Raw genomic sequence first — 27,184 nt, forward strand, 5'->3', positions numbered from 1 at the left:
TTAGTTAACGCTCAGCTGACTGTGAGTGACTTGATTAGCATCAGCTCCAATAAAGAACGAGAGGTGCTTGTGTTTCTGTTTGGCTGAAGATGATTTCAGGAATGTTGTTCTGGATGTTTGTGGCCACTGCAATGGCACAGAAGGGTGTGTTCTCATCTTTATTCCTCCTTCATGTTGTTGGCATATCTGTCAGGATAACTAGAGTGGTGTGTGTTCAGATTTGTCTGTAGACTGTGGCAGTGATGGTTGGGTCACGGTACACTGGAGGCCTGGGCTGGGATTCTCCCAGAAGGTGGATCCATCCAGAGCTCTACTGGGATCCTGTCTGCCGAGCTCCCTGATGTCCGAGGACACGCTACTCTTCCGAGTGTTCATGCGTGACTGTGGCTTCATCCAGCAGGTACTGAGCTGATTCAGAGCAAACTCCGTTCAGTCTCTCACCTGATTCTCTTCCACTGTGTTGAAGGTGATGCAGGACCGAGTCACGTACTCCAACATGCTTATCTATGCGCGACGCCCCGAACTTCCCATAATTACCCAGTTGGTGAAGTGTGTCTATGACTCGTAGGTGATCCGGAGCCAGTGGTGAGTGTGGGGTGAATGTGAGTTTTGGTGTAAGTCTTTGGCTTGTTCTGTTCAGGCCTGTAGGCGAGGAGAGCGAGTTCAGCGCAGAGGAACCGGATGAGATTGGAGAACAGGAGACCTTCAACATGGAGATCATGAACCGTTAGTCAAACTCACTCCTCATTATCTTCAGCACACATTCCTGGTTTAGTTCAGACTTTCATTCAAATAAGGACTTGCTCCACTTCTGAAAAGCCTCATTGATTAAATTTACTAATGTTCTGCTTTTGTATTGAATATCTTGTTGATCTGGAAACCCATTTACAGCACAAAAGAGAAAAATAAACTGTTTACTTGGGTAAATCATAATTGACATACTAAGTTAAAGTTAAAACTGACATACTAATTTGAAATTATGGCAACTCCAAACTGACATTCATAATTGAGATTTAAAAAGCCAAAATTGACAGTTGAAATTGAGAAGAAATCGAAATTAAGGATTTAAACTTTCACAATCAAAAAAATTAGATTAAAAAGCAATAGGCATAACTGAGTTTTTGTAATAAAAAAAATGTGTTGGTTAATCATTAAAGTGATTAACTTGTGTGGCAGAAATGGGGTTCATAGGTTTGACTCAAATGTCACAGTATGTAAAGTAAAATGTGGTACAAATGCGGTTTCTTGTTCTTCCATTAAAAATAATACATGTAAGCTAAATATAGTGCTTTAAGACTTAATATCAACTGTGTCAGTAGGGTCAGATGGGTAAGGACACACACAAGGATGAGGATGTTTCTGATCAGACACTGGTTGATTCTGCAGCTGATTTCAGTGGTCCTGCTCCGTCTCTGAGGTTCAGACTGGGTTCCAGTATTCCCATCAGAGCCACGGTGGAGCCGAGGAGCCGCAGATCGCTGAGGATCTACATAAAGAGCTGTGAGTTCACCACAGACGCGGACACGAGCCACGCCACACAGGTGCATCCCATCATCGCCAACGCTGGGTAAGAGTCCACTGGGTGGTGGTTTGCTATTGGCTGAACTCATGTGAGTGACAGGTTGCCCCGCCCTCGTCGTCAGAGAAAAGACCCAGCCAGCAATATCCGTCACTTCGCCGTCTAGGTTAACTATAGACCCGATATAGTCCGGCTGTGAGTAACACACTTCTAGACAAAATAACCTTGAATTTGGTTACATGTCGTTTTTGCCAATTAACTTGCGAGATGTAAGATATTCCATGTAAGCAAAGCAAACTGATCACAAGGTGTTTGGTTTCATTTCTTCACTCATTTAATTTCTTTATCTAATTGACTAGTCTGTTCTTTGGCTGGTTTAGACGTCTACACAGTTTTCACTGACAGCTCAAATGTTGCCTTGTTTTAGCCTAGACGCGTGGGCTGTGTTTGGACGACTATTTGACTTCTTTTAAACGCAAAATTGCTTGGAGAGATGCAGCAAGAGGAAGTTATGATTCAAGACTATTAAAACAATGAAGTGCACCCTTAAATCATTTAGAATAAACACAGCAATATTTCATAAAAAAACAAGAATTTCCATTTTGATTTCGTGTTGACTTTAAGGGCATAGAAGCAACCATAGAAAATGTCCATTAAGGGTCATGAATTTAACACAGTGTGCAGGAATGAATCAATATATTCTATAAAAACCCCAAGAAATGGTTGTGCTCGGCATATTTGATTGTCTCACAGGTGTCTGATGGAAAGTAAATCCGGAAACTCCAGCTTTCTGCCGCGCCGGCATTCTGATGAAATACGCCTCTATCTCGAAGCCTTCAGGTTTGCTGTGGGAGAGAAGGTGAGCGCTGCGGTTTCATCCTCAGCTTTTATTGCGTGATGTCGTTCTCAGCTGGTCTCTGTTTCTGTGGGCAGGTTTTCCTTCACTGTGATCTGGAAGCTTGTGTCGTCCAGAGGTTGAACGTGGACCGGAAGGCCTGTCACTACGTGCCGGAGAAGCGCAGGTCCTTCACACACACTTCGACTTAAAGGGATAGTTCACCCAAAAATGGATCATCTATCCATCATAAGTGCATCTATCCATCATAAGTGCATCTATCCATCATAAAGTGCTCCACAGGCTCCGGGGGTTAATAAAGGCTTTCTGAAGAGAAGTGATGCATTTGTGTAAGAAAAATATGAATATTTAAAACTTTCTAAAGTAAAATAACCAGCTTCCGGCCAAACGAACATACGGGTTCCGCTTAAGTCTAAAGCACAACTTATGCGAGTAATGCGACGTATCGCTGATATTTACGCTACTGATATTACGCTATATGACGCACTACGCTACTTCTGATGTCATGAGTTGAGCAAGTTGAGCTTTATACGCATGTAGAGACTGCATATGTTTGTTTGGCCGGAAGCTAGAATTTTACTTTGTTAAATGCACTTTTATGATGGACAGATGCACTTTTATGATGGACAGATGCACTTTTATGATGGACAGATGCACTTTTATGATGATAGATGCACTTTTATGATGATAGATGCACTTTTATGATGGATAGATGCACTTTTATGATGGATAGATGCACTTTTATGATGATAGATGCACTTTTATGATGATAGATGCACTTTTATGATGATAGATGCGCTTTTATGATTGATAGATGCGCTTTTATGATTGATAGATGCGCTTTTATGATGGATAGATGCACTTATGATGGACAGATGCACTTTTATGATGGATAGATGCACTTTTATGATGGATAGATGCACTTTTATGATGATAGATGCACTTTTATGATGATAGATGCACTTTTATGATGGATAGATGCACTTTTATGATGATAGATGCACTTTTATGATGGATAGATGCACTTTTATGATGATAGATGTACTTTTATGATGATAGATGCACTTTTATGATGATAGATGCTCTTTTATGATGATAGATGCACTTTTATGATGATAGATGCACTTTTATGATGGATAGCTGCACTTTTATGATGGATAGATGCTCTTTTATGATGATAGATGCACTTTTATGATGATAGATGCGCTTTTATGATGGACAGATGCACTTTTATGATGATAGATGCACTTTTATGATGATAGATGCGCTTTTATGATGGATAGATGCGCTTTTATGATGATAGATGCTCTTTTATGATGATAGATGCACTTTTATGATGATAGATGCACTTTTATGATGGACAGATGCACTTTTATGATTGACAGATGCACTTTTATGATGGACAGATGCACTTTTATGATGGACAGATGCTCTTTTATGATGGATAGATGCACTTTTATGATGGACAGATGCACTTTTGATTGACAGATGCTCTTTTATGATGGATAGATGCACTTTTATGATGATAGATGCACTTTTATGATGATAGATGCGCTTTTATGATGATAGATGCGCTTTTATGATGGATAGATGCACTTTTATGATGATAGATGCACTTTTATGATTGATAGATGCGCTTTTATGATGGATAGATGCACTTATGATGGACAGATGCACTTTTATGATGGACAGATGCACTTTTATGATGATAGATGCACTTTTATGATGGATAGCTGCACTTTTATGATGGACAGATGCACTTTTATGATTGACAGATGCTCTTTTATGATGGATAGATGCACTTTTATGATGATAGATGCACTTTTATGATGGATAGATGCACTTTTATGATGGATAGATGCACTTTTATGATGGATAGATGCACTTTTATGATGGATAGATGCACTTTTATGATGATAGATGCACTTTTATGATGGATAGATGCACTTTATGATTGATAGATGCGCTTTTATGATGGATAGATGCACTTTTATGATGGATAGATGCACTTTTATGATGGACAGATGCACTTTTATGATGGATAGATGCACTTTTATGATGGACGGATGCGCTTTTATGATGGATAGATGCACTTTTATGATTGATAGATGCACTTTTATGATGGATAGATGCACTTATGATGGACAGATGCACTTTTATGATGAATAGATGCACTTTTTCTGATGGATAGATGCACTTTTATCATGGATAGATGCACTTTTATGATTGACAGATGCACTTTTATGATGGATAGATGCACGTTTCTGATGGATAGATGCACTTTTATGATGGATAGATGCACTTTTATGATGGATAGATGCACTTTGATGGATAGATGCACTTTATGATGGATAGATGCACGTTTCTGATGGATAGATGCACTTTTATGATGGATAGATGCACTTTTATGATGGATAGATGCACTTTGATGGATAGATGCACTTTATGATGGATAGATGCACTTTTATGATGGACATGCACTTTTATGATGGACAGATGCACTTTATGATGGACAGATGCACTTTATGATGGACAGATGCACTTTTATGATGGACAGATGCACTTTTATGATGGACAGATGCACTTATGATGGACAGATGCACTTTTATGATGAATAGATGCACGTTTCTGATGGATAGATGCACTTTTATGATGGATAGATGCACTTTTATGATGGATAGATGCACTTTTATGATGGACAGATGCACTTTTATGATGGACAGATGCACTTTTATGATGGATAGATGCACTTTTATGATGGATAGATGCACTTTTATCATGGATAGATGCACTTTTATGATGGATAGATGCGCTTTTATGATGGATAGATGCACTTATGATGGACAGATGCACTTTTATGATGGATAGATGCACTTTTATGATGGACAGATGCACTTTTATGATGATAGATGCACTTTTATGATGGACAGATGCACTTTTATCATGGATAGATGCACTTTTATCATGGACAAGATGCACTTTTATCATGGATAGATGCACTTTTATCATGGACAGATGCACTTTTATGATGAATAGATGCACTTTTATCATGGACAAGATGCACTTTTATCATGGATAATGCACTTTTATCATGGATAGATGCACTTTTATCATGGACAAGATGCACTTTTATCATGGACAAGATGCACTTTTATCATGGATAATGCACTTTTATCATGGATAGATGCACTTTTATGATGGATAGATGCACTTTTATGATGGACAGATAAACTTTTATGATGGACAGATGCACTTTTATGATGGATAGATGCACTTTTATCATGGATAGATGCACTTTTATGATGGACAAGATGCACTTTTATGATGGACAAGATGCACTTTTATGATGGACAGATGCACTTTTATGATGGACAGATGCACTTTATGATGGATAGATGCACTTTTATGATGATAGATGCACTTTTATGATGGACAGATGCGCTTTTATGATGGATAGATGCACTTTTATCATGGACAGATGCACTTTTATGATGGACAGATGCACTTTTATGATGGACAGATGCACTTTTATGATGATAGATGCACATTTATGATGGACAGATGCACTTTTATGATGGATAGATGCACTTTTATGATGGATAGATGCTCTTTTATGATGGATAGATGCACTTTTATGATGGATAGATGCACTTTTATGATGATAGATGCACTTTAATGATGGACAGATGCACTTTATGATGGATAGATGCACTTTTATGATGATAGATGCTCTTTTATGATGGATAGATGCACTTTTATGATAGATGCACTTTTATGATGATAGATGCGCTTTTATGATGGATGGATGCACTTTTATGATGATAGATGCACTTTTATGATGATAGATGCACTTTTATGATGATAGATGCGCTTTTATGATGGATAGATGCGCTTTTATGATGATAGATGCACTTTTATGATAGATGCACTTTTATGATGATAGATGCACTTTTATGATGATAGATGCACTTTTATGATGATAGCTGCACTTTTATGATGGACAGATGCACTTTTATGATTGACAGATGCTCTTTTATGATGGATAGATGCACTTTTATGATGGACAGATGCACTTTTATGATTGACAGATGCTCTTTTATGATGGATAGATGCACTTTTATGATGATAGATGCACTTTTATGATGATAGATGCGCTTTTATGATGATAGATGCACTTTATGATGATAGATGCGCTTTTATGATGGATAGATGCACTTTTATGATGATAGATGCACTTTTATGATTGATAGATGCGCTTTTATGATGGATAGATGCACTTATGATGGACAGATGCACTTTTATGATGGACAGATGCACTTTTATGATGATAGATGCACTTTTGATGGATAGCTGCACTTTTATGATGGACAGATGCACTTTTATGATTGACAGATGCTCTTTTATGATGGATAGATGCACTTTTATGATTGACAGATGCTCTTTTATGATGGATAGATGCACTTTATGATGGATAGATGCACTTATGATGGATAGATGCACTTTTATGATGATAGATGCACTTTAATGATGGACAGATGCACTTTATGATGGATAGATGCACTTTTATGATGATAGATGCTCTTTTATGATGGATAGATGCACTTTTATGATAGATGCACTTTTATGATGATAGATGCGCTTTTATGATGGATGGATGCACTTTTATGATGATAGATGCACTTTTATGATGATAGATGCACTTTTATGATGATAGATGCGCTTTTATGATGGATAGATGCGCTTTTATGATGATAGATGCACTTTTATGATGGACAGATGCACTTTTATGATGATAGATGCACATTTATGATGGACAGATGCACTTTTATGATGGATAGATGCACTTTTATGATGGATTGATGCTCTTTTATGATGGATAGATGCACTTTTATGATGGATAGATGCACTTTTATGATGATAGATGCACTTTAATGATGGACAGATGCACTTTATGATGGATAGATGCACTTTTATGATGATAGATGCTCTTTTATGATGGATAGATGCACTTTTATGATAGATGCACTTTTATGATGATAGATGCACTTTTATGATGGATAGATGCACTTTTATGATGATAGATGCACTTTTATGATGATAGATGCACTTTTATGATGATAGCTGCACTTTTATGATGGACAGATGCACTTTTATGATTGACAGATGCTCTTTTATGATGGATAGATGCACTTTTATGATGGACAGATGCACTTTTATGATTGACAGATGCTCTTTTATGATGGATAGATGCACTTTTATGATGATAGATGCACTTTTATGATGATAGATGCGCTTTTATGATGATAGATGCACTTTATGATGATAGATGCGCTTTTATGATGGATAGATGCACTTTTATGATGATAGATGCACTTTTATGATTGATAGATGCGCTTTTATGATGGATAGATGCACTTATGATGGACAGATGCACTTTTATGATGGACAGATGCACTTTTATGATGATAGATGCACTTTTGATGGATAGCTGCACTTTTATGATGGACAGATGCACTTTTATGATTGACAGATGCTCTTTTATGATGGATAGATGCACTTTTATGATTGACAGATGCTCTTTTATGATGGATAGATGCACTTTATGATGGATAGATGCACTTATGATGGATATATGCACTTTTATCATGGACAGATGCACTTTATGATGGATATATGCACTTTTATCATGGATAGATGCACTTTATGATTGACAGATGCACTTTTATGATGGATAGATGCACTTTATGATGGATAGATGCACTTATGATGGATATATGCACTTTTATCATGGATAGATGCACTTTATGATGGATAGATGCACTTTTATGATTGACAGATGCACTTTTATGATGATAGATGCACTTTTATGATGATAGCTGCACTTTTATGATGATAGATGCACTTTTATGATGATAGATGCACTTTTATGATGATAGATGCGCTTTTATGATGATAGATGCACTTTTATGATGATAGATGCGCTTTTATGATGATAGATGCGCTTTTATGATGGATAGATGCACTTTTATGATGATAGATGCACTTTTATGATTGATAGATGCGCTTTTATGATGGATAGATGCACTTATGATGGACAGATGCACTTTTATGATGGACAGATGCACTTTTATGATGATAGATGCACTTTTATGATGGACAGATGCACTTTTATGATTGACGGATGCTCTTTTATGATGGATAGATGCACTTTTATGATGATAGATGCACTTTTATGATGGATAGCTGCACTTTTATGATGATAGATGCACTTTTATGATGATAGATGCACTTTTATGATTGATAGATGCGCTTTTATGATGGATAGATGCACTTATGATGGACAGATGCACTTATGATGGACAGATGCACTTTTATGATGGATAGATGCACTTTTATGATGGATAGATGCACTTTTATGATGATAGATGCACTTTTATGATGGATAGATGCACTTTATGATTGATAGATGCGCTTTTATGATGGATAGATGCACTTTTATGATGGATAGATGCACTTTTATGATGGACAGATGCACTTTTATGATGGATAGATGCACTTTTATGATGGACGGATGCGCTTTTATGATGGATAGATGCACTTTTATGATTGATAGATGCGCTTTTATGATGGATAGATGCACTTATGATGGACAGATGCACTTTTATGATGAATAGATGCACTTTTTCTGATGGATAGATGCACTTTTATCATGGATAGATGCACTTTTATGATTGACAGATGCACTTTTATGATGGATAGATGCACGTTTCTGATGGATAGATGCACTTTTATGATGGATAGATGCACTTTTATGATGGATAGATGCACTTTGATGGATAGATGCACTTTATGATGGATAGATGCACTTTTATGATGGACATGCACTTTTATGATGGACAGATGCACTTTATGATGGACAGATGCACTTTATGATGGACAGATGCACTTTTATGATGGACAGATGCACTTTTATGATGGACAGATGCACTTATGATGGACAGATGCACTTATGATGGACAGATGCACTTTTATGATGAATAGATGCACGTTTCTGATGGATAGATGCACTTTTATGATGATAGATGCACTTTTATGATGGACAGATGCACTTTTATGATGGACAGATGCACTTTTATGATGGATAGATGCACTTTTATGATGGATAGATGCACTTTTATCATGGATAGATGCACTTTTATCATGGATAGATGCACTTTTATGATGGATAGATGCACTTTTATGATGGACAGATGCACTTTTATGATGAATAGATGCACTTTTATCATGGACAAGATGCACTTTTATCATGGATAATGCACTTTTATCATGGATAGATGCACTTTTATGATGGATAGATGCACTTTTATGATGGATAGATGCACTTTTATGATGGACAGATAAACTTTTATGATGGACAGATGCACTTTTATGATGGATAGATGCACTTTTATCATGGATAGATGCACTTTTATGATGGACAAGATGCACTTTTATGATGGACAAGATGCACTTTTATGATGGACAGATGCACTTTTATGATGGACAGATGCACTTTATGATGGATAGATGCACTTTTATGATGATAGATGCACTTTTATGATGGACAGATGCGCTTTTATGATGGATAGATGCACTTTTATCATGGACAGATGCACTTTTATGATGGACAGATGCACTTTTATGATGGACAGATGCACTTTTATGATGATAGATGCACATTTATGATGGACAGATGCACTTTTATGATGGATAGATGCACTTTTATGATGATAGATGCACTTTAATGATGGACAGATGCACTTTATGATGGACAGATGCACTTTTATGATGATAGATGCACTTTTATGATGGATAGATGCTCTTTTATGATGGATAGATGCACTTTTATGATAGATGCACTTTTATGATGATAGATGCGCTTTTATGATGGATGGATGCACTTTTATGATGATAGATGCACTTTTATGATGGATAGCTGCACTTTTATGATGGATAGATGCTCTTTTATGATGGATAGATGCACTTTTATGATGGATAGATGCTCTTTTATGATGGATAGCTGCACTTTTATGATGGATAGCTGCACTTTTATGATGGATAGATGCTCTTTTATGATGGATAGCTGCACTTTTATGATGGATAGATGCTCTTTTATGATGGATAGCTGCACTTTTATGATAGATGCACTTTTATGATGGATAGATGCTCTTTTATGATGGATAGCTGCACTTTTATGATGGATAGATGCTCTTTTATGATGGATAGATGCACTTTTATGATAGATGCACTTTTATGATGATAGATGCGCTTTTATGATGGATAGATGCACTTTTATGATGATAGATGCGCTTTTATGATGATAGATGCGCTTTTATGATGGATAGATGCGCTTTTATGATGATAGATGCACTTTTATGATAGATGCACTTTTATGATGATAGATGCACTTTTATGATGATAGATGCACTTTTATGATGGACAGATGCACTTTTATGATTGACAGATGCTCTTTTATGATGGATAGATGCACTTTTATGATGGACAGATGCACTTTTATGATTGACAGATGCTCTTTTATGATGGATAGATGCACTTTTATGATAGATGCACTTTTATGATGATAGATGCGCTTTTATGATGATAGATGCACTTTTATGATGATAGATGCGCTTTTATGATGGATAGATGCACTTTTATGATGATAGATGCACTTTTATGATTGATAGATGCGCTTTTATGATGGATAGATGCACTTATGATGGACAGATGCACTTTTATGATGGACAGATGCACTTTTATGATGATAGATGCACTTTTGATGGATAGCTGCACTTTTATGATGGACAGATGCACTTTTATGATTGACAGATGCTCTTTTATGATGGATAGATGCACTTTTATGATTGACAGATGCTCTTTTATGATGGATAGATGCACTTTATGATGGATAGATGCACTTATGATGGATATATGCACTTTTATCATGGATAGATGCACTTTATGATTGACAGATGCACTTTTATGATGGATAGATGCACTTTATGATGGATAGATGCACTTATGATGGATATATGCACTTTTATCATGGATAGATGCACTTTATGATGGATAGATGCACTTTTATGATTGACAGATGCACTTTTATGATGATAGATGCACTTTTATGATGATAGATGCACTTTTATGATGGATAGATGCACTTTTATGATGATAGATGCACTTTTATGATGATAGATGCACTTTTATGATGATAGATGCACTTTTATGATTGATAGATGCGCTTTTATGATGATAGATGCACTTTTATGATGATAGATGCACTTTTATGATTGATAGATGCGCTTTTATGATGATAGATGCACTTTTATGATGATAGCTGCACTTTTATGATGATAGATGCACTTTTATGATGATAGATGCACTTTTATGATGATAGATGCACTTTTATGATTGATAGATGCGCTTTTATGATGGATAGATGCACTTATGATGGACAGATGCACTTTTATGATGATAGATGCACTTTTATGATGGATAGATGCACTTTATGATGGACAGATGCACTTTTATGATGAATAGATGCACTTTTATGATGGATAGATGCACTTTATGATGGATAGATGCACTTTTATGATGGACAGATGCACTTTTATGATGGACAAGATGCACTTTTATGATGGACAGATGCACTTTTATGATTGATAGATGCGCTTTTATGATGGATAGATGCACTTTTATGATGGACAGATGCACTTTTATGATGGATAGATGCACTTTTATGATGGATAGATGCACTTTTATGATGGATAGATGCACTTTTATGTTGGATAGATGCACTTTTATGATTGATAGATGCGCTTTTATGATGGATAGATGCACTTATGATTGACAGATGCACTTTTATGATTGACAGATGCACTTTTATGATGGATAGATGCACTTTTATGATGAATAGATGCACTTTTATGATGGATAGATGCACTTTTATGATGGATAGATGCACTTTTATGATGGATAGATGCACTTTGATGGATAGATGCACTTTATGATGGATAGATGCACTTTTATGATGGACAGATGCACTTTTATGATGGACAGATGCACTTTTATGATGGACAGATGCACTTTATGATTGATAGATGCACTTTTATGATGGATAGATGCACTTTTATGATGGACAGATGCACTTTTATGATGGACAGATGCACTTTTATGATGAATAGATGCACTTTTATGATGGATAGATGCACTTTTATGATGGATAGATGCACTTTATGATGGATAGATGCACTTTTATGATGGATAGATGCACTTTTATGTTGGACAGATGCACTTTTATGATGGATAGATGCACTTTTATCATGGATAGATGCACTTTTATCATGGATAGATGCACTTTTATCATGGATAGATGCACTTTTATCATGGATAGATGCACTTTTATGATGGATAGATGCGCTTTTATGATGGATAGATGCACTTATGATGGACAGATGCACTTTTATGATGGACAGATGCACTTTTATGATGGACAGATGCACTTTTATCATGGATAGATGCACTTTTATGATGAATAGATGCACTTTTATCATGGACAAGATGCACTTTTATCATGGATAATGCACTTTTATCATGGATAGATGCACTTTTATGATGGATAGATGCACTTTTATGATGGATAGATGCACTTTTATGATGGACAGATAAACTTTTATGATGGACAGATGCACTTTTATGATGGATAGATGCACTTTTATCATGGATAGATGCACTTTTATGATGGACAAGATGCACTTTTATGATGGATAATGCACTTTTATGATGGACAGATGCACTTTATGATGGATAGATGCACTTTTATGATGGATAGATACACTTTTATGATGGATAGATGCACTTATGATGGACAGATGCACTTATGATGGACAGATGCACTTATGATGGACAGATGCACTTATGATGGACAGATGCACTTTTATGATGGATAGATGCACTTTTATGATGGATAGATGCACTTTTCTGATGGATAGATGCACTTATGATGGATATATGCACTTTTATCATGGATAGATGCACTTTATGATTGACAGATGCACTTTTATGATGGATAGATGCACTTTTATGATGGATAGATGCACTTTTATGATGGATAGATGCACTTTTATGATGGACAGATGCACTTTTATGATGGATAGATGCACTTTTATGATGGATAGATGCACTTTTATGATGGACAGATAAACTTTTATGATGGACAGATGCACTTTTATGATGGATAGATGCACTTTTATCATGGATAGATGCACTTTTATGATGGACAAGATGCACTTTTATGATGGACAAGATGCACTTTTATGATGGATCTGATGCACTTTTATGATGGACAGATGCACTTTATGATGGATAGATGCACTTTTATGATGATAGATGCACTTTTATGATGGACAGATGCGCTTTTATGATGGATAGATGCACTTTTATCATGGACAGATGCACTTTTATGATGGACAGATGCACTTTTATGATGGACAGATGCACTTTTATGATGATAGATGCACATTTATGATGGACAGATGCACTTTTATGATGGATAGATGCACTTTTATGATGGATAGATGCTCTTTTATGATGGATAGATGCACTTTTATGATGGATAGATGCACTTTTATGATGATAGATGCACTTTAATGATGGACAGATGCACTTTATGATGGACAGATGCACTTTTATGATGATAGATGCTCTTTTATGATGGATAGATGCACTTTTATGATAGATGCACTTTTATGATGATAGATGCGCTTTTATGATGGATGGATGCACTTTTATGATGATAGATGCACTTTTATGATGGATAGCTGCACTTTTATGATGGATAGATGCTCTTTTATGATGGATAGATGCACTTTTATGATGGATAGATGCTCTGTTATGATGGATAGCTGCACTTTTATGATGGATAGCTGCACTTTTATGATGGATAGATGCTCTTTTATGATGGATAGCTGCACTTTTATGATGGATAGATGCTCTTTTATGATGGATAGCTGCACTTTTATGATAGATGCACTTTTATGATGGATAGATGCTCTTTTATGATGGATAGCTGCACTTTTATGATGGATAGATGCACTTTTATGATGGACAGATGCACTTTTATGATGGATAGATGCACTTATGATGGATAGATGCACTATGATGGATAGATGCACTATGATGGATAGATGCACTTTTATGATGATAGATGCACTTTTATGATGGATAGATGCACTTTTATGATAGATGTTCTTTTATGATTGATAGATGCACTTTTATGATTGACAGATGCACTTTTATGATGGACAGATGCACTTTTATGATGGATAGGTGCACTTTTCTGATGGATAGGTGCACTTTTCTGATGATAGATGCACTTATGATGGATGGATGCACTTATGATGGATAGATGCACTTTCTGATGGATAGATGCACTCTTATCATGGATAGATGCACTTTTATGATGGACAGATGCACTTTTATGATGGATAGATGCACTCTTATCATGGATAGATGCACTTTTATGATGGATAGATGCACTTTTATGATGGATAGATGCACTTTTATGATGGACAGATGCACTTTTATGATGATAGATGCACTTTTATGATGGATAGATGCGCTTTTATGATGGATAGATGCACTTATGATGGACAGATGCACTTTTATGATGGACAGATGCACTTATGATGAATAGATGCACTTTTATGATGGATAGATGCACTTATGATGGATAGATGCACTTTTATGATGGATAGATGCACTTATGATGGATAGATGCACTTATGATGGACAGATGCACTTTTATGATGAACAGATGCACTTTTATGATGAACAGATGCACTTTTATGATGGATAATGCACTTTTATGATAGATAATGCACTTATGATGAACAGATGCACTTTTATGATGGACAGATGCATTTTTATGATGGACAGATGCACTTTTATGATGGACAGATGCATTTTTATGATGGATAGATGCACTTTTATGATGGATAGATGCGCTTTTATGATGGATAGATGCACTTTTATGATGGACAGATGCACTTTTATGATGGACAGATGCACTTTTATGATGAATAGATGCACTTTTATGATGGATAGATGCGCTTTTATGATGGATAGATGCGCTTTTATGATGGATAGATGCACTTATGATGGACAGATGCACTTTTATGATGAACAGATGCACTTTTATGATGGATAATGCACTTTTATGATGAACAGATGCACTTTTATGATAGATAATGCACTTTTATGATGAACAGATGCACTTTTATGATAGATAATGCACTTTTATGATAGATAATGCACTTTTATTATGGATAGATGCACTTTTATGATGGATAGATGCACTTTTATGATGGATAGATGCACTTATGATGGATATATGCACTTTTATGATGGATATATGCACTTTATGATGGATAGATGCACTTTTATGATTGACAGATGCACTTTTATGATGGATAGATGCACTTTTATGATGGACAGATGCACTTTTATGATGGACAGATGCACTTTTATGATGAATAGATGCACTTTTATGATGGATAGATGCACTTATGATGGATAGATGCACTATGATGGATAGATGCACTATGATGGATAGATGCACTTTATGATGGATAGATGCACTTTTATGATGGACAGATGCACTTTTATGATGGATAGATGCACTTTTATGATGGATAGATGCACTTTATGATGGATAGATGCACTTATGATGGATATATGCACTTTTATCATGGATAGATGCACTTTATGATTGACAGATGCACTTTATGATTGACAGATGCACTTTTATGATGGATAGATGCACTTTATGATGGATAGATGCACTTTATGATGGATAGATGCACTTTATGATGGATAGATGCACTTTTATGATTGACAGATGCACTTTTATGATGATAGATGCACTTTTATGATGATAGCTGCACTTTTATGATGATAGATGCACTTTTATGATGATAGATGCACTTTTATGATGATAGATGCGCTTTTATGATGATAGATGCACTTTTATGATGATAGATGCGCTTTTATGATGATAGATGCGCTTTTATGATGGATAGATGCACTTTTATGATGATAGATGCACTTTTATGATTGATAGATGCGCTTTTATGATGGATAGATGCACTTATGATGGACAGATGCACTTTTATGATGGACAGATGCACTTTTATGATGATAGATGCACTTTTATGATGGACAGATGCACTTTTATGATTGACAGATGCTCTTTTATGATGGATAGATGCACTTTTATGATGATAGATGCACTTTTATGATGGATAGCTGCACTCTTATGATGATAGATGCACTTTTATGATGATAGATGCACTTTTATGATTGATAGATGCCCTTTTATGATGGATAGATGCACTTATGATGGACAGATGCACTTTTATGATGGATAGATGCACTTTTATGATGGATAGATGCACTTTTATGATGGATAGATGCACTTTTATGATGATAGATGCACTTTTATGATGGATAGATGCACTTTATGATTGATAGATGCGCTTTTATGATGGATAGATGCACTTTTATGATGGACGGATGCGCTTTTATGATGGATAGATGCACTTTTATGATTGATAGATGCGCTTTTATGATGGATAGATGCACTTATGATGGACAGATGCACTTTTATGATGAATAGATGCACTTTTTCTGATGGATAGATGCACTTTTATCATGGATAGATGCACTTTTATGATTGACAGATGCACTTTTATGATGGATAGATGCACGTTTCTGATGGATAGATGCACTTTTATGATGGATAGATGCACTTTTATGATGGATAGATGCACTTTGATGGATAGATGCACTTTATGATGGATAGATGCACTTTATGATGGATAGATGCACTTTTATGATGGATAGATGCACTTTTATGATGGATAGATGCACTTTGATGGATAGATGCACTTTATGATGGATAGATGCACTTTTATGATGGACATGCACTTTTATGATGGACAGATGCACTTTATGATGGACAGATGCACTTTATGATGGACAGATGCACTTTTATGATGGACAGATGCACTTTTATGATGGACAGATGCACTTTTATGATGAATAGATGCACGTTTCTGATGGATAGATGCACTTTTATGATGGATAGATGCACTTTTATGATGGATAGATGCACTTTTATGATGGACAGATGCACTTTTATGATGGACAGATGCACTTTTATGATGGATAGATGCACTTTTATGATGGATAGATGCACTTTTATCATGGATAGATGCACTTTTATCATGGATAGATGCACTTTTATGATGGATAGATGCACTTTTATGATGGACAGATGCACTTTTATCATGGAAAGATGCACTTTTATCATGGACAAGATGCACTTTTATCATGGATAGATGCACTTTTATGATGGATAGATGCACTTTTATGATGGATAGATGCACTTTTATGATGGACAGATGCACTTTTATGATGGACAGATGCACTTTTATGATGGATAGATGCACTTTTATGATGGATAGATGCACTTTTATCATGGATAGATGCACTTTTATCATGGATAGATGCACTTTTATGATGGATAGATGCACTTTTATGATGGACAGATGCACTTTTATGATGAATAGATGCACTTTTATCATGGACAAGATGCACTTTTATCATGGATAATGCACTTTTATCATGGATAGATGCACTTTTATCATGGATAGATGCACTTTTATGATGGACAGATAAACTTTTATGATGGACAGATGCACTTTTATGATGGATAGATGCACTTTTATCATGGATAGATGCACTTTTATGATGGACAAGATGCACTTTTATGATGGACAAGATGCACTTTTATGATGGACAGATGCACTTTTATGATGGACAGATGCACTTTATGATGGATAGATGCACTTTTATGATGATAGATGCACTTTTATGATGGACAGATGCGCTTTTATGATGGATAGATGCACTTTTATCATGGACAGATGCACTTTTATGATGGACAGATGCACTTTTATGATGGACAGATGCACTTTTATGATGATAGATGCACATTTATGATGGACAGATGCACTTTTATGATGGATAGATGCACTTTTATGATGGATAGATGCTCTTTTATGATGGATAGATGCACTTTTATGATGGATAGATGCACTTTTATGATGATAGATGCACTTTAATGATGGACAGATGCACTTTATGATGGACAGATGCACTTTTATGATGATAGATGCACTTTTATGATGGATAGATGCTCTTTTATGATGGATAGATGCACTTTTATGATAGATGCACTTTTATGATGATAGATGCGCTTTTATGATGGATGGATGCACTTTTATGATGATAGATGCACTTTTATGATGGATAGCTGCACTTTTATGATGGATAGATGCTCTTTTATGATGGATAGATGCACTTTTATGATGGATAGCTGCACTTTTATGATGGATAGATGCTCTTTTATGATGGATAGCTGCACTTTTATGATGGATAGCTGCACTTTTATGATGGATAGATGCTCTTTTATGATGGATAGCTGCACTTTTATGATGGATAGATGCTCTTTTATGATGGATAGCTGCACTTTTATGATAGATGCACTTTTATGATGGATAGATGCTCTTTTATGATGGATAGCTGCACTTTTATGATGGATAGATGCTCTTTTATGATGGATAGATGCACTTTTATGATAGATGCACTTTTATGATGATAGATGCGCTTTTATGATGGATGGATGCACTTTTATGATGATAGATGCACTTTTATGATGATAGATGCACTTTTATGATGATAGATGAGCTTTTATGATGGATAGATGCGCTTTTATGATGATAGATGCACTTTTATGATGATAGATGCACTTTTATGATGATAGATGCACTTTTATGATGGACAGATGCACTTTTATGATTGACAGATGCTCTTTTATGATGGATAGATGCACTTTTATGATGGACAGATGCACTTTTATGATTGACAGATGCTCTTTTATGATGGATAGATGCACTTTTATGATGATAGATGCACTTTTATGATGATAGATGCGCTTTTATGATGATAGATGCACTTTTATGATGATAGATGCGCTTTTATGATGGATAGATGCACTTTTATGATGATAGATGCACTTTTATGATTGATAGATGCGCTTTTATGATGGATAGATGCACTTATGATGGACAGATGCACTTTTATGATGGACAGATGCACTTTTATGATGATAGATGCACTTTTGATGGATAGCTGCACTTTTATGATGGACAGATGCTCTTTTATGATGGATAGATGCACTTTTATGATTGACAGATGCTCTTTTATGATGGATAGATGCACTTTATGATGGATAGATGCACTTTTATGATGGATAGATGCACTTTTATGATGGATAGATGCACTTTGATGGATAGATGCACTTTATGATGGATAGATGCACTTTTATGATGGACAGATGCACTTTGATGGATAGATGCACTTTATGATGGATAGATGCACTTTTATGATGGATAGATGCACTTTATGATGGATAGATGCACTTTATGATGGATAGATGCACTTTTATGATGGATAGATGCACTTTATGATGGATAGATGCACTTTTATGATGGATAGATGCACTTTGATGGATAGATGCACTTTATGATGGATAGATGCACTTTTATGATGGACAGATGCACTTTTATGATGGACAGATGCACTTTTATGATGGACAGATGCACTTTATGATTGATAGATGCACTTTTATGATGGATAGATGCACTTTTATGATGGACAGATGCACTTTTATGATGGACAGATGCACTTTTATGATGAATAGATGCACTTTTATGATGGATAGATGCACTTTTATGATGGATAGATGCACTTTATGATGGATAGATGCACTTTTATGATGGATAGATGCACTTTTATGTTGGACAGATGCACTTTTATGATGGATAGATGCACTTTTATGATGGATAGATGCACTTTTATCATGGATAGATGCACTTTTATCATGGATAGATGCACTTTTATCATGGATAGATGCACTTTTATGATGGATAGATGCGCTTTTATGATGGATAGATGCACTTATGATGGACAGATGCACTTTTATGATGGACAGATGCACTTTTATGATGGACAGATGCACTTTTATCATGGATAGATGCACTTTTATGATGAATAGATGCACTTTTATCATGGACAAGATGCACTTTTATCATGGATAATGCACTTTTATCATGGATAGATGCACTTTTATGATGGATAGATGCACTTTTATGATGGATAGATGCACTTTTATGATGGACAGATAAACTTTTATGATGGACAGATGCACTTTTATGATGGATAGATGCACTTTTATCATGGATAGATGCACTTTTATGATGGACAAGATGCACTTTTATGATGGATAATGCACTTTTATGATGGACAGATGCACTTTATGATGGATAGATGCACTTTTATGATGGATAGATACACTTTTATGATGGATAGATGCACTTATGATGGACAGATGCACTTATGATGGACAGATGCACTTATGATGGACAGATGCACTTATGATGGACAGATGCACTTATGATGGACAGATGCACTTTTATGATGGACAGATGCACTTTTATGATGGATAGATGCACTTTTCTGATGGATAGATGCACTTTTCTGATGGATAGATGCACTTATGATGGATATATGCACTTTTATCATGGATAGATGCACTTTATGATTGACAGATGCACTTTTATGATGGATAGATGCACTTTTATGATGGATAGATGCACTTTTATGATGGATAGATGCACTTTTATGATGGACAGATGCACTTTTATGATGGATAGATGCACTTATGATGGATAGATGCACTATGATGGATAGATGCACTTTTATGATTGACAGATGCACTTTTATGATGATAGATGCACTTTTATGATGGATAGATGCTCTTTTATGATTGACAGATGCACTTTTATGATGATAGATGCACTTTTATGATGGATAGATGCTCTTTTATGATGATAGATGCACTTTTATGATCGATAGATGCACTTTTATGATGGACAGATGCACTTTTATGATGGACAGATGCACTTATGATGGATAGATGCACTATGATGGATAGATGCACTTTTATGATTGACAGATGCACTTTTATGATGATAGATGCACTTTTATGATGGATAGATGCACTTTTATGATTGACAGATGCACTTTTATGATGGACAGATGCAGTTTTATGATGGACAGATGCACTTTTATGATGGACAGATGCACTTTTATGATGGACAGATGCACTTATGATGGATAGATGCACTTATGATGGATAGATGCACTTATGATGGATAGATGCACTTTTCTGATGGATAGATGCACTTTTATGATGGATAGATGCACTTTTATGATGGATATATGCACTTTTATCATGGATAGATGCACTTTTATGATGGACAAGATGCACTTTTATCATGGATAATGCACTTTTATCATGGATAATGCACTTATGATGGACAGATGCACTTTTATGATGGACAGATGCACTTATGATGGACAGATGCACTTTTATGATGGACAGATGCACTTTTATGATGGATAGATGCACTTTTCTGATGGATAGATGCACTTATGATGGATATATGCACTTTTATCATGGATAGATGCACTTTATGATTGACAGATGCACTTTTATGATGGATAGATGCACTTTTATGATGGACAGATGCACTTTTATGATGGACAGATGCACTTTTATGATGGACAGATGCACTTTTATGATGGATAGATGCACTTATGATGGATAGATGCACTATGATGGATAGATGCACTATAATGGATAGATGCACTTTTATGATGATAGATGCACTTTTATGATGGATAGATGCACTTTTATGATAGATGCTCTTTTATGATTGATAGATGCACTTTTATGATTGACAGATGCACTTTTATGATGGACAGATGCACTTTTATGATGGATAGGTGCACTTTTCTGATGGATAGGTGCACTTTTCTGATGGATAGATGCACTTTTCTGATGGATAGGTGCACTTTTCTGATGATAGATGCACTTATGATGGATGGATGCACTTATGATGGATAGATGCACTTTCTGATGGATAGATGCACTCTTATCATGGATAGATGCACTTTTATGATGGACAGATGCACTTTTATGATGGATAGATGCACTCTTATCATGGATAGATGCACTTTTATGATGGATAGATGCACTTTTATGATGGATAGATGCACTTTTATGATGGACAGATGCACTTTTATGATGGATAGATGCACTTTTATGATGGATAGATGCGCTTTTATGATGGATAGATGCACTTATGATGGACAGATGCACTTTTATGATGGACAGATGCACTTATGATGAATAGATGCACTTTTATGATGGATAGATGCGCTTTTATGATGGATAGATGCACTTATGATGGATAGATGCACTTTTATGATGGATAGATGCACTTATGATGGATAGATGCACTTATGATGGACAGATGCACTTTTATGATGAACAGATGCACTTTTATGATGAACAGATGCACTTTTATGATGGATAATGCACTTTTATGATAGATAATGCACTTATGATGAACAGATGCACTTTTATGATGGACAGATGCATTTTTATGATGGACAGATGCACTTTTATGATGGACAGATGCATTTTTATGATGGATAGATGCGCTTTTATGATGAATAGATGCACTTTTATGATGGATAGATGCGCTTTTATGATGGACAGATGCACTTTTATGATGAATAGATGCGCTTTTATGATGGATAGATGCGCTTTTATGATGGATAGATGCACTTATGATGGACAGATGCACTTTTATGATGAACAGATGCACTTTTATGATGGATAATGCACTTTTATGATGAACAGATGCACTTTTATGATAGATAATGCACTTTTATGATGAACAGATGCACTTTTATGATAGATAATGCACTTTTATTATGGATAGATGCACTTTTATGATGGATAGATGCACTTTTATGATGGATAGATGCACTTATGATGGATATATGCACTTTTATGATGGATATATGCACTTTATGATGGATAGATGCACTTTTATGATTGACAGATGCACTTTTATGATGGATAGATGCACTTTTATGATGGACAGATGCACTTTTATGATGGACAGATGCACTTTTATGATGAATAGATGCACTTTTATGATGGATAGATGCACTTATGATGGATAGATGCACTATGATGGATAGATGCACTATGATGGATAGATGCACTTTATGATGGATAGATGCACTTTTATGATGGACAGATGCACTTTTATGATGGATAGATGCACTTTTATGATGGATAGATGCACTTTATGATGGATAGATGCACTTATGATGGATATATGCACTTTTATCATGGATAGATGCACTTTATGATTGACAGATGCACTTTTATGATGGATAGATGCACTTTTATGATGGATAGATGCACTTATGATGGATAGATGCACTTTTATCATGGATAGATGCACTTTATGATGGATATATGCACTTTTATCATGGATAGATGCACTTTATGATGGATAGATGCACTTATGATGGATAGATGCACTTTTATCATGGATAGATGCACTTTATGATGGACAGATGCACTTTTATGATGGATAGATGCACTTTATGATGGATAGATGCACTTATGATGGATATATGCACTTTTATCATGGATAGATGCACTTTATGATGGATAGATGCACTTTTATGATTGACAGATGCACTTTTATGATGGATAGATGCACTTTATGATGGACAGATGCACTTTTATGATGGATAGATGCACTTTATGATGGACAGATGCACTTTTATGATGGACAGATGCACTTTTATGATGGATAGATGCACTTTTATGATGGATAGATGCACTTTATGATGGATAGATGCACTTATGATGGATATATGCACTTTTATCATGGATAGATGCACTTTATGATTGACAGATGCACTTTTATGATGGACAGATGCACTTTTATGATGGATAGATGCTCTTTTATGATGGACAGATGCACTTTTATGATGGACAGATGCACTTTTATGATGGATAGATGCACTTATGATGGATAGATGCACTATGATGGATAGATGCACTTTTATGATTGACAGATTCACTTTTATGAGGGATAGATGCACTTTATGATGGATAGATGCACTTTTATGATGGACAGATGCACTTTTATGATGGATAGATGCACTTTTATGATGGATAGATGCACTTTTATGATGGACAGATGCACTTTTATGATGGACAGATGCACTTTTATGATGGATAGATGCACTTTTGATGGATAGATGCACTATGATGGATAGATGCACTTTTATGATTGACAGATGCACTTTTATGAGGGATAGATGCACTTTATGATGGATAGATGCACTTTTATGATGGATAGATGCACTTTATGATGGATAGATGCACTTTTATGATGGACAGATGCACTTTTATCATGGATAGATGCACTTTTATGATGGATAGATGCACTTTTATGATGGATAGATGCACTTTATGATGGACAGATGCACTTTTATGATGGATAATGCACTTTTATGATGGATAATGCACTTTTATGATGGATAATGCACTTTTATGATGGATAGATGCGCTTTTATGATGGATATATGCACTTATGATGGACAGATGCACTTTTATGATGGATAGATGCACTTTTATGATGGATAGATGCACTTTTATGGATTTCAAAATAGAAACGGCAATTCACTGCCATTATAAAGCTTGGAAGAGCCAGGACTTTTTTTCGGGACTACACCTAGGATGACGTGAGGGCGAGTAAATCATGGGCTAATTTTCATTTTTGGGTGAACCATCCCTTTAAAACTAATCATGTGAAGTTGTTGATGTCTGGACGTCCTGTAGAGCCAGTGGTGACGACGCTGTGTTTTAGATGGATGCTCCTGGATGACCCGTCCCAGAGCTACGCCTGTTCCTGCTGCGACTCCACCTGCCCGAGGACTGACCTCATGATCGGCGGTGCGTGACCCTCGGCACCAGCCTCTCTTCTGGACCTGGACCTGAGCATTAACACCTCACTTTCTCCACAGGTGTGTCGGCACATAGAGTTCTGGGGCCGTTAGTGATGGTGGAGAATGAGCCTCAGAGCGGCGGGTCACCGGACTCGCGGACCAGCTCAGGTCAGTAGTGTTCAGTCATGTCATGTTAGGGCTGGGCATTGACACACACATATCATGACTCACAAGTTTGCGATTCAAATTCGGATCTCTATCAGGTATGGCACATGCCAGTTTTTCTCAAGCAAAGACATCTCTCTGAACTAATGCTGTGAACTAAACAGAAACTCTGTTGAATTTAGTAATTTACATAATTTGAGGCCTGAGACTTTCATATCGAAGCATGAAGATTGCAATTATTGGATTGCAGGAGCTCCAAAAAATTATCAGTGTAGTTTTGTTCATGACTGAAAACGGCACAGACTGAAAGATCGATTATTGAGATTTAATTATCCATATTGGTTGATCAAAATGAAACATGTTAAAATCAGACATTAACCCAGCCCTAGTCATGATGCTGATTGCTGATGATGATGCACAGGTCTGAGCGCGTCTCGTGTCTGGCTGCTGGTGTGTGTGGTCGCGGTGGCGCTGGTGACCATCATGAGTGTTTTGGCCGTCAGTTATTACCTGTGCTTCTGGAGAGGAGGACGCCTGGGCTACAGGCCGAGCCGAGATCTACTCTCCAAATACTGATGCTCAATAAAGAGTCTGAGGCTGCTGTTGGTCTTGTGTCGTGTCTGTCCACCAGGCGGCGCTGTCGTTTATTTAGCAGCTTCTGTCCGCTCAGCTCCTGCAGGTATAAAAGCCTGGAATGATCCAGAGGCGAATCAAATAGTAAAATGGATCTAGTATACTGGACTGACTTTGTCAGTGTTTGAGAAACAATTGCAATGTTGCGTAAGCTTTAAAGCAGGACGTTTACAATGTAAATAGTGTTTAGTGAACCAAAACACATTGTGGGACTGAAGAGATCTTGTACTCTAAACCAGTGGTTCTCAACATTTTTACTCATACTGTTCACAATACACTATTTTTATAAACTTTTAAGAGCGCTTATGGTTTCTTTAACAAAGAATTACGTTTGGGGATATCAGACGGTTTAATAGCCAAAGGTTCTTCAGGTTCCACGGTTATTAACTATTGGATTTACATAATTTCTTCATGCTTTTCTGGATAAGGATTTTAACTTTCTATCAGATAGTGTTTTAGACCTTAGCTTAACTACTAAAATGTGTTAAAACACAATGGGTATTTTTAGATGATTTACTGATTTACATTATTTTCTAGGTTTAACATTTTAAAATGAGCCTTCATGTTTTCCAGGACAGTTAATGTTTCTCAATTGAAGAATTAAAATAAAAAATATCTTGAGTTTGATCTTATTTGGTTTTAGCTTATTTTAAAGTTTGTCTAATTTCAGATGATTAAGTGGGTTTGGTAGTTTAGAGTTTGCTGAGGGTTTTCACAGTAATGCCACAGAGGAACTGTGTTTGGTTCCCCAAAGACCCTTTAAAACAAGCACACTTCTCAGAACATTTTAAAAAGGGAATGGGACGCTTCAGTGGGTGTTGACGGTTCTTCCCGGAAACATGGATGTCAATAAAGCTCTTGTTTCTCGGCGTGTGATGGGCTCTGGACCCCTGGCTGAGAGCCGCTGCTTAACATGGACTATTAGGCATTAAGGTATCTAACATGAGTTTATGTAAATCTGC

General features: G+C 36.1%; 1 protein-coding gene across 1 annotated transcript; it reads left to right on the forward strand.

The window, feature by feature from the left end:
• LOC307159368 (zona pellucida sperm-binding protein 3) lies at positions 1-26,184 on the forward strand. Its single transcript, XM_079872685.1, has 10 exons — positions 1-144; positions 219-400; positions 467-564; positions 641-726; positions 1,387-1,567; positions 2,273-2,378; positions 2,453-2,541; positions 25,346-25,431; positions 25,503-25,592; positions 26,011-26,184. Exons 1-10 carry the CDS (start codon positions 90-92, stop codon positions 26,163-26,165), a joined length of 1,128 nt encoding a protein of 375 aa, XP_079728811.1. The 5' UTR covers positions 1-89; the 3' UTR covers positions 26,166-26,184.
• Positions 26,185-27,184: the final 1,000 nt, after the last annotated feature.

The sequence above is a fragment of the Squalius cephalus genome (genome assembly GCF_949319135.1).
Source record: "Squalius cephalus genome assembly, chromosome: 5".
In the NCBI taxonomy this organism is placed as follows: Eukaryota; Metazoa; Chordata; class Actinopteri; order Cypriniformes; family Leuciscidae; genus Squalius; species Squalius cephalus.

What these genes read in the sequence shown, in the direction of transcription:
- LOC307159368 (XM_079872685.1), top strand. Translation starts at nt 90, where the DNA reads ATGATTTCAGGAATGTTGTTCTGGATGTTTGTGGCCACTGCAATGGCA. An exon ending in GTGAAGTGTGTCTATGACTC is followed by an intron (nt 565 to 640) that starts GTAGGTGATCCG and finishes TGTTCTGTTCAG; the next exon opens with GCCTGTAGGCGAGGAGAGCG. An exon ending in TACGTGCCGGAGAAGCGCAG is followed by an intron (nt 2,542 to 25,345) that starts GTCCTTCACACA and finishes GCTGTGTTTTAG; the next exon opens with ATGGATGCTCCTGGATGACC.